At 37.7% G+C, this 10,874-nt stretch overlaps 2 protein-coding genes, 1 long non-coding RNA gene and 3 other non-coding genes across 6 annotated transcripts in view; 4 read left to right on the top strand and 2 right to left on the bottom strand.

Moving 5' to 3' along the window:
• Nucleotides 1–10,874, top strand: part of LOC121891932 (nectin-2-like) — a 933,424-nt gene that overhangs the window by 455,419 nt on the left and 467,131 nt on the right. The window lies entirely within an intron of this gene.
• trnas-cga lies at nucleotides 2,079–2,160 on the bottom strand. Its single transcript has one exon. It is a non-coding gene; the product is annotated as a tRNA-Ser (tRNA).
• Nucleotides 3,368–4,639, top strand: LOC121891980. Its single transcript, XR_006094245.1, has 3 exons — nucleotides 3,368–3,530; nucleotides 4,190–4,256; nucleotides 4,552–4,639. It is a non-coding gene; the product is annotated as an uncharacterized LOC121891980 (long non-coding RNA).
• LOC121891975 (small integral membrane protein 11A-like) lies at nucleotides 7,028–9,625 on the top strand. Its single transcript, XM_042404707.1, has 3 exons — nucleotides 7,028–7,134; nucleotides 8,041–8,256; nucleotides 9,063–9,625. Exons 1-2 carry the CDS (start codon nucleotides 7,120–7,122, stop codon nucleotides 8,227–8,229), a joined length of 204 nt encoding a protein of 67 aa, XP_042260641.1. The 5' UTR covers nucleotides 7,028–7,119; the 3' UTR covers nucleotides 8,230–8,256; nucleotides 9,063–9,625.
• Nucleotides 9,831–9,949, bottom strand: LOC121892666. Its single transcript, XR_006094636.1, has one exon. It is a non-coding gene; the product is annotated as a 5S ribosomal RNA (ribosomal RNA).
• LOC121892654 lies at nucleotides 10,308–10,426 on the top strand. The gene has a single exon (XR_006094625.1). It is a non-coding gene; the product is annotated as a 5S ribosomal RNA (ribosomal RNA).

Below are 10,874 nucleotides of genomic sequence, written 5' to 3'. Positions count from 1 at the left end.
TTATTTATTTCCTCACTTTCAACACGACTTTATGAACTAACAGCATGTGAGGCCTGAAACCTTTTGAAAATATTAACTGTATGTAGCTGGAGACTCACTGCATGACTTCTCTTTTTTCTTAATATTTCTCTTTTTATTCATTCATCATTATTATCTGGAGCGCACGACCTGGCTTCACGTCCTGTGTGATCAGGAGTAAAACATGAAATCTAGTGTCCCGTTGTGTTTAAAGCCAAAGTAAGCCAAAAAAACCCCCACAAGCCATGGCTGGTGATTGCTTCAAAATGAATTCAACTGTGTAAATATTGCGCACTCCAATGATGTCCCTTATTCTTCCATTCATACTTTGTCACATAATTCAGCTCTGGACTCATTTAGTAGTTTCATTTTAGTCTTAGTCACATTTCATAAGATGGAAAATGACGTGAAGATGGAAATTTCTCTCAACTGACATCTGACACGAAGCATTTCTGACATATTTATTTGTTATGTATTTATTTTCAAAGTGAATATGTGGAAAGCAGCTTATTATACAGAAGCTTAATCAGTCACTGCACAGTTTCGTATTTGATTTGTCTGCTATTACTTGCCGAAAAATATATTTACTCAAGGACCACTCTGGAATAAAATATCCAGAGTTTTCAACCACATCTAATAGCCTTCACCAGTGGATGAAGCTGATATTTGTTGTACCCCAAAACAGCGATTACAACAATCTCCCCTCATATACAACCACTTTTTATCACCAGAGTTCCCATACTTGTGAAACGTTTTTACAATTTTGCCAACTACATCTGCTGATAAATATCATGAGATGCGGTTGAAAGCTCTGGAAAAAGCTAGTATGTGCATTTCAAGGTTAAGAACGAACTTCCAGGCTCAGCTTTTAAGTTTAAGTATTTAATGGACACCACAAAAACGCATTAAAAATATAATTATAATTAGAGCACAAACAGGCTGTTTTCCTTATAATATTTTAAAATTTATGCCAATACCCTTCAAAATGTAAGTAATAAGTTATTAAAGGTTTTCTGGCCAACATACTGAGCCACTGGCCAGGATTCTAAATGTTCCTGACATAAAAATAAACACACCTCAGTTATGACGTTATACTTGAATATGAACTTTTGCTGGTAGTACGTGTTTTCTGTGTATGTGCAGTGTGTACTGTATGTACACTGTATGTATGTGGGTGCAAGCAAAAAGCCTTGATTGTATATTTTATTTTGTCCACAATGACAATTTTATTCTAATCAGACAACAAAGTATGAGGCTTTACTCTGACTAAACTTTGACTCCTCAGATGGTCGGGTTTAGTTGCAGAAGAAGTTAATTTAATGTAAAAACACATACAAGCATCCAGTTGTTCCTTTTTTGCAGTATTTTCATTTTCCGAAATTACATGTTTTTTTTATTTTCTATAACCTGTGGAAATATGGGACCTGTGATCATGACAACTGTAATTAATATAACTGTAATAAAATTAATTTTAAGTAATGAGTGAGGAATGTGAGCGTTTGTTAGACTGTTACATGGTTAGAACAAAAACACCATCGTTGGCATGGGGCCATTTACTAAAAATACTGAGTTTTCCTTTTGAGACTTGATGCAAAGCAGTTCACCCAAGTGAAAAAATGATGTATAAATGCACTGAAATATTGCAAAGTATGTTTCAAGTACATTTACACACAGCGGGCTCAGCTATGTGAAGCTCAGGAAGGACATGAGCAGCAACCTCGGTGCACCAAATGACAACTAAGCAAGGTTGTCAAACAGGAAGTAAAAAAAAGAACTAAACCAATGAAACACCTTTTTCTGTTTTTTCTAATAATTTGTACCAATTTGCACCAACCACTCTGCAAATTACTAAATTTGTATATATATATTTATTGTCTCACTAAAATAAAGTGTTACAGTATTTGTCTTTGGGGTTGTTAGAGCTTGCTTGTAAATTTAAATGTGATATACACGATGGGGGAGCAAATGGATTACAATAAAAGCTAAGAAATTGTGAATGGTAAAAAATATAAATGACTTTGGATGAAAAAAAATTCAAAAAGATGGCATAAATGAAACATCGTCACGAACAGGATTCGAACCTGTGCGGGGAAACCCCATTGGATTTCGAGTCCAACGCCTTAACCTCTCGGCCACCGTGACTACGCATGTGTGAGAAGCGCCGGATAGGTATTTATTTCATATAACGAGAACAAAGGGAATAAGATGTCTGAGACGGATTTGCACGATTATAAATCATTGTTAGCAAGCTGTGTAAACATACCAGTAATTTCATTAAAAAATTGCGTAGGCGAAAACACATCAAATGACACTGAAGTTGGGTTCCGATTCGTAGCATCTGACTGGAAACCACCTTAAAAGTGGCATAACGCCTGCAGATGGCGTTGTTGAGTCATTTTTCAAGGTAATTTATGAGCTGAAAATAGGGGGAAAATGAAATGAGAATGAATCATATAATGAAATGGTCTTTAATTGATATACAATCCTAAATTTTGGTAATTTTAACTGTAGCATTTTTTTCTTATTGGTCTAGGAACAATGTGGTCTGGATGGAGAAATATCGATGAAATCTCTCTTTTTTCAGTTTTCACAAATAGAATAAAGGTTTCACAAATATGAAACTGTTTTAAAAAGTCTTTAGCCTCTCTGTGATAATCTAGTCGAAATTTTTCAGGTCTATGAACAGTGGTTTTTGATCGAAACCTGGTCCGAAGTGGTCTAGATGTGAAAAAAGCAGTGAAATCACCCCTTTTCAGCTTTCACAAATAGGATAATGCTTTCACAGATCTGAAACTGTGTTTTAGATAATCTTTAGCCTCTCTGGGATAATCTAGTCCAGATTTGACCAGTCATAGTAGTTTTTGATCTTGACCTAGTCCAATGTGGTCTAGACGTGAAAAAAAGCAGCGAGATATCTCTTTTTTGCATTTTCACTAAAAAAAAAAGGTCAATAAGGGAAAAATGCTCTAGTAAAAATGAATAAAAGTCAGGATTATGATACACTGTGATGTCCCCTGTCATATTGGAGTATTGGTTTCCTGACACTTTTTAATACTGAGCAGGTAGGACCACAGCAAATAAGCAGAAATAGCAATAAGACTGAAAATCAGCTTACCATGAGTGAGGCCAATAAGAAAAAATGCTACAGTTAAAATGATGAAATTTAGGATTGTAAATCAATTAAAGACCATTTCATTCTATGATTCATTCTCATTTCATCTTCCCCCTTATTTGATACGTTTTTCAGTTCATGAATTACCTTAAATATTACTCAACAACGCCCTCTACAGGCACTATGCCACTTTTATTTAAGGTGGACCGGAAAAGTCCAATAAGAAGCTGAGCTACGAATCGGAAGCCAACTTCAGCGTGTATAAAACAACCGGGACCAAGTTCTGCAGTGTTAATGTTATCAGCTGTGTGCATGTAATTTAACCTCTGACGTCGGCATCTAGTGTGCATTTCTGGAGTTTTTGTGAAAAATAGACGCACTGAACGACTTAGAAAGCACGGTATGTGGGTCAAATACACCCCTACTCACTATCTCTCTCTCTGCTTGCAGTTGTTTTGTGATTTAATTGCTAATTTGTCAGACATAATGTGCCTTACCTCGTTTGCCTGAATGTGCCTGTTGTTTTACTCTCAGGATTGCAAAGTTTGTTACATTCATCAGCATGAAGGAGGTCTGGGTACAAAAGTATAATCAGTTTTTGAAACCAATAACAAGACAATGGGCCCATTTACCGATTTTTTCTTATGTCCGTGAACACTGAAAATCAAGTGGAGCAAAGTGGGGGAAAATGGCTCGTTTTTTTGGTTTGGTGTAATTTCCATTTTAAAATTTTCCCTTGCTAATTGAAGACCACATGCATGGATGTATATAAGAGCTGGATAAGTGACAAAAATGGCTGGCGTATGGCCGTCATACGCCATAGGATATTTTTTCCCCAGGATGACCATGGATGTATTATGACCCGCCCTACTCTACTCTGATTCTCCTGATCCAATCATAGCGAACACACGTTCTTGAAGTCAAACCCTTTAACGACCACATAACATTTTTAATTTTAATAATTAATTGTTAAATGGCTATGGGCTACAGCAGCTAGTGTCTTCTAAACACCATACTTACACTTTAAAGTCATTACTGCTTTTATATTATATATTTCAGTGGGACCCCACACATTACAAAAAATGCTGTTGCTGTCGTAAATGAACACCATCACTGGTTCCTGGTTGTAAGTATTGCTTTTTCAGCAACTGGGAGCACATATTGATATGTTACATACAATATACCATACAGTAAAAGATCAAGTGGTTGTTTTTTTGAGTTTATGTTCAGCTTTGTAAACTCTTCATCTTGCACCTTGATGCCAAAGTCGTTAAATGTGGAAGATGTTCTTGTTTAAGACCACATACAGCAGCAGCTATAGCAGTAGTAGTATAAAAGCTAATAAAATAAAAGTCAATATGGTGGACAAGCGTATACTTACATGCACAATAATCTTTGGGGTTTTTTTATGTTTAATACAGGTAATATATACATCTGAAAAGAGGACACTACCGATGGATTCACTTGGAGAAACTGCTGCAAAGCTGAAAAAGGTACCAGGATGTAACAAGGAACAATTTGCACTTTTTAATTGCAATTGTGATACTAAATAATAAATACATTTAAGTTATCATTTCTTAAACAACTTACACCCAGGAGCAGACTCAGCTGACCAGTTGTAGATTTAAACAATCTCTTACTTTACAATACTCTCAAACAGCAACTGGTTAGCATTCAAGACAAACAATGGAGTTCAAGGGATGACATTTGCTCATGCAGACAAACAGAACTAGAAACAGTTGCAGAAATGGCAAGTGTATGTGGACCATTTCATGATATTTAGAGAGGCAAATAGATAATGAGAAGCATGTGCAGGCGTGTGAAGTATCTGGTGAATATCAGCCAAAAGAGTGGGATAAGTACTGCTGGTGGTCAAGAGAGCAATTGCAGACCTGAAATGACAAAATGACTAAATGCAGATGTATATGTCAAACATGGACAATGGCAAGTTGGCTCAATGGTAGATGGTGACTGGCATAAAGTTCCCAACATTGAATTTGTGTCTGAAAAGGCTGATGACCATGGTGGCCCAAGGAGGGAATTTTATAGGTAAGTTAAACTCCCATCTTACTTGTGAATAATGTAATACAGTGAATGCTTTACTGTGGGCTCTTATAATAATTATTGCATAGTATGTAATAATTATATATATTTAGTATTATATAATTTAACGAAATTAGACAAAATATTTTCCCTTTATATTTTCTTGCAGATTACTGATGTTGGATATTCAGAGCTCCCTTGGAGTGTTTAAGGGGAAGCTTGGGGACCTGGTCTTCACCTATAACCAACACGCCCTAGCGGCAAATAAATATTACACGGCTGAAAAGCTGATAACAGACATAGTGGACCAGGACCTTGCTGTATCAATATGCAGCTGTTCCAGTTGATGTGCGGTGAGAGGCCAGACCTCACATCAGTTGAAGTAAACCTCTTCATGCAGGAAGACCTGCGTCAAAACATGGAAAAGATAACATAATGAGGTCTTATCCCAGGGCCTCCCCCCACACAAGCATCAAATCAGGTAATCGACAACTCAGCTCACCTGCACTCAGCTAGCTTGTTATTGATCGGCCATAATATCGGATCAAAGCTTTCAGTTTACAAAGGCAACCCTGAAACTGAGCGGTGTGAGATTTTAGTTGTTGGAGACTCTATCATCAAATTCGTAAAGTTTCCTGGTGCTATTGCATCCTGTCTCTCTGGAGGCAAGACAATTGATTTTATTGAGCTTCATTATGAACTTGAGTCTCTAGCCTCCATAGTTGAAAGCCTGGGGAGGAGGTGTGTCCTGTCTGGTCCCACTCCCACTATGACGAAAAGCTTTGAACGTTGTAGCTGTCTTTTTAGTCTGCACCTGTGGATGCAAAACGTCTCTGCTGCAACTGGACTTGGTTTTATTAGTCACTTTGATTCATTCTGGACTGAGTGGGACTTACTCAAATATGATGGGCTGCATTTTAGCAGGAAAGGAACAGGAAAACTGATTTGCAAATATCTTTGTTGCTTTTAGTTTTAACTGATGGTCTCCTCAGCAAGACCCTGCTCAGCATCCTGGCGGTGTATTTCATAGTCCTGTTCTAGACAATGCGGGTCCTGCTGGAGCTGGTTTTGTTTCCCTCACAAATTAATTTATTCCTGTTACGATTACTGAAAGGCACTGTGCAAAACCAAAATGTATTCACAGTCCACACAGAAACAATCTCATCATAGTTAAAACCACTTCTTCAATCCCTACTGTTCTGGCTGTCATCCCCACCACCTACAAATACCCCAGTGACTGAGTCAGCTTCACACCCTTTTCTTAGTCCTCTACACTTTAAGAATAGAAAAGGTTTAGGTTTCATTCACTTAAATGTGAGAAACATTATTTTACATGTTGGACTTTCTCACAATTAAACCAACCAAACAAATTTTTTAAAGGGTTTATTACCCACCGTTCTGAGCTTTTGTTAATGTTCATTAAAGGTTGATTGGACGAAAAAGTGTTACAAAAGAACAATATAATAAACTCTCCAAAAATGAATTATTAACTTTTAAACAAATTATGCATTATATGTTTTTGGCTCTTTTGTGTATATATCTGAAGTAACTGTCAGCTTTATTGTCTTACAATTAGGGGCCGGAAATGTAGGAGCCAAAATTGACCCTGAATAGAGATGATCTTTCTTGCAATATTGAATATTATTGCAAAGAAGAGACTTTATTTATCATCACTTATCATAATAATAATAATTATTATTATTATCTTAATCTCTTCATAAATTATGATTATTGTTTATTGAAACTAGTAATTAATTTGAGTAGTGAATTCATATTGAGACCACAGCCGTATAAAGAGACGTTGAGACGTGGTTACGTAACAGATGACGTTCGACAGAGACTGTATTTCGATTGGCCTGTCACTTCAAGTCCCGCCTTCTTCAAAGCAGTACTTAAAAGCTGTATCGCTGCCACAGTGACGAAACTTAAGCAGTAAAGACGCAAAAATGATCAACTGGAAGGTAAACAAAATGCAATATACTCTTTCATAAACATCAAGTTTATTTTTTGTTATTACAGTATACGTGTTGTTCAGTTTTCGTTTTTCTTTTCTTCATAAAAGGTTAGGTTGTCTCACTCAACTGTCACTAGCGTCATGCTAACGTTATTGTAGCAGTTATCCATTATCTGTCACAACTGCGACAAACTTAATATTTATTTCCAGAGTAAAACAGCAGTGTTACAGTAAAACTACTTCCTGTCACGCTGTCTTTGCATGTTGTGAGCTGTCTTGTATTGTCAGGCGTTGCCATACAGTCATTTAGTGGCTAAATAAAACAGGTGCGACACTTCGGCTTTGAAATGCATTAAAACTAACGTTAAACCTGGAAACTAGATGAGAATGACACCTAAAGCTGTTTTAACAGCTACACATTTATTGAAATAAATGCCACCTGATAGATTGCATGTATGCCGAATTAAAGAGTGCTCTGTGGTGGGAAAAACATGTCTTGAAATTTATTGTGTGGAGTTTTTGTTTTGTATAGGAATGTTAAAATTATCAGATTTTTGACTGAAATTTGGACAGGTGAAACTGTGTGTGCATGACTGCCATACAGCTAAAGCCCTAGAAAGCACATGGTGTGCAGCTGCTTCTCTCTTTCACACACACATCATCCCCTCCTCCTTACTCTGTGACAAAATTAACTCCCACCTCCCATCCAGACAGCTGAGACCTCCTGGGGGGAATTAGGGGAGGGGGTAAGACACATCTTCACCAGGATGCCGGACTGTTCCAGAGCTTTCTCTTGCTTTCTTTCATGTGCTACTGACAAGTAACAAAAAGCTGACCAGGACAAAAAGCTGTGTCCTGCAGTCGCTGGAGAAGTTTCTGAACTTTGCGGCTCTTGGTCTTTGTCTGTTCTCAGGCTTTGGACAATGTCCCCGTCCTCTTGTACATCCTGGGCCTGAAGACACTGCTGCTGTGTTTGGCGTTCGCCGGGGTGAAGATCTACCAGAGTAAGAAAGCAGAGGAGGCCCTGAAGAAGCAGCAGGCTGAGAGGAGGAGGCTGGCCCAGCAGACGCAGGAGCTCATTGACAATAAGAAGGAAGACTGAGCAGAGGAGAGGAGCTGCTGTACACAGGTACTGCACCTAGTCATGAAACATTTTAGGGTTGCAACTAACCATTATTTTCTCGATTAATCGATTAGTTGTTTGGTTTATAAAATGGTTAAAAATATTGATCTGTTTCCCAAAGCCTAAGGTGACATTAAATATCTTGTTTTGTCCACAACAAGTCCACAACTGAAAGATGTTTACCAAAATAAAAGCCTAAGAGAAACCAGAAAATGGTCACATCTAAAAAGCTGGAACAAAACATTTGTTTAATAGTTGTGTCAGAACTGATGAAATGATTAAAAAAAATTAAAGGCAGCAGTGATTCATTACACTTTGGTGTATTCATTTTCTGTCTTCATTGTTGTCAAACAATTTGTTATTACGAGCAAATCTGCCATGGTGTGTTGTCGTGATGTGCACAATAATGATTAGTTAAAAATGTTGCTACCCATGTTGCACACAGTCAAAAATTTGTTTCGATACAAACTTATTTGCAGATTCCTCTACATCTTAGCAGCACATTTGCAATAACACTACTGGCGAAACAACAAAAATATACGTTCTTGCATTCTAACACACAAGAACACAAAAATGGCAAGTGTTTACACCTATAATCCTTTTAAAAATATACTTGCACATCCCAACAATTAAAAAAGCTAGAGTCAAGACATGTCAACAATACCAATTCTCAACAAATGTCTTTCTAATACTCACACCTGAATGAGCCGTTTACATTATATGTAGGCACCACAGATGTACTGTATGTATTAACCAGTCCAATTAACTGGTTTTCAATGACCTCTCACCGGCTGTCCTTCTCTCCTCTCCAGGAAAACATGACCTGAGCAACAAGCCATTTCTCCAAATACGAGCCAGATGTCTGACTGTCAGCAACAGAAGGCTTTCCTGCACATGAGGAAATAGTTTGTGGTTTCAGTATCAGGACTGTTCATCATGTCGGTTTTATATATTTTGTGTGAATGTTTGACGTCACCAGGTTTTTATAAAATGAAATTACACCACATGTACTACTGATGAGGGATGAGTGAGTGAGATTAAGGGCTGTTTTGTCTTTTAAGCATAGATGACCTCATTGAAAGAGGCCCTCAAGTTCTCATTTGCCAAACATCAGCTCATTTCTGCCTTGTTTGTGTTTTGATCCATCCATCACTTCATCTGAGGTTGTTATTCAGACTCACTGAAAACTTGAATACGCTTCACTTTCTTACACCACTATTGTTGGAGGGAAAAGTGCGATCAAAGCTTGTCAAAACTGCTTATTTACATGGTATTTATTCTGACTTTGTAAGATTCCTTGTAAATTGTGAGCCAGCTTTATGCCTAACTTTTGTAATTATTTTGTGGTAATAAATAAACATTGCTGCACATACTATACTGTTGTTGTTGTTCTTACATTTACCAGAATTCCTGTGAACATTGTTCCTCCAGTGGTGAGCTGCTTTGTTTTTAAGCTTAACAAAAGTGTCATAGACTGCTTTCATCGGTCTTCAAGCCTTTTATCTAGCCGTTTATTTAAGTCCTGTCTCCCATAAAAGAAGCAGCAGCGTCCTCTGCAGTTTGCAAAGAGAAGTGGAAAAAGCTTACAGCACCTGGTATTCCCAGGCGGTCTCCCATCCAAGTACTAACCAGGCCCGACCCTGCTTAGCTTCCGAGATCAGACGAGATCGGGCGTGTTCAGGGTGGTATGGCCGTAAGCGAAGGACAGTCTGACAAACAGGCCTTTTATAGATGTCGATCACCAGCATCCTAAACATCTGTGTGGGTTTATGTAGATAAAGACATCAGTGTATTTTCTGAGCAGGAACCTCTAATTGCACTGATAACATTAACAAGAATGATAAAGACTGTGTGTTATATAATAATGTGTACAGATAAGCAGCTGAGACATGGAGAGGAGCGCGCTGTTACAGCTGTTACAGCCTCATTTAGTCTTCTAGTAAGATGTGTTTTATCTAGACAATCTACAGGCCACACATACAATCAGCACACACATAAATAGAAGAATACATGACGTTACATCATGTATAAATAGTGTGTGTGTGAGTGTTTCTCTCGCTTACGGCCATACCACCCTGAACACGCCCGATCTCGTCTGATCTCGGAAGCTAAGCAGGGTCGGGCCTGGTTAGTACTTGGATGGGAGACCGCCTGGGAATACCAGGTGCTGTAAGCTTTTTCACTTCTCTTTGCAAACTGCAGAGGGCGCTGCTGGGCTTTTATGAACACAGTTGCACTAATAAAAGACTGGTCATGTTGTTTCAAAGTGTTTTTTAATTGTTCTGATGCTCCTGTTTTCCTTTTATACACTTGTAGAGAATGCCCCCTAATCCAACATTAACAGTGTTTTTAGTCTGTCGTTAAATAAATAGATGAAAAAGGAAATAAATATTTGTGTCCTGTCTTTCTTTTTTTCTAATAGTTTTACTACACTAGGCTAAGTGTAAATGGAGAAGAAAATGTCTGTTAATGAAATGTTAAGTATAACATCAAGGGTACAGAAACACTCCTTGAAGATTGAATATCAACTTTTTGTGTTCCTAAATATCATTCATACTCAGACAAGAACCAAAGTGACTTTAATTGAAAAGTATTGATTGATTTAGCGTCACACTGACAGCTTA

This window comes from Thunnus maccoyii, chromosome 24 (assembly GCF_910596095.1).
Source record: "Thunnus maccoyii chromosome 24, fThuMac1.1, whole genome shotgun sequence".
Classification (NCBI taxonomy): domain Eukaryota; kingdom Metazoa; phylum Chordata; class Actinopteri; order Scombriformes; family Scombridae; genus Thunnus; species Thunnus maccoyii.
This window is presented reverse-complemented; position numbering and strand designations above follow the sequence as displayed.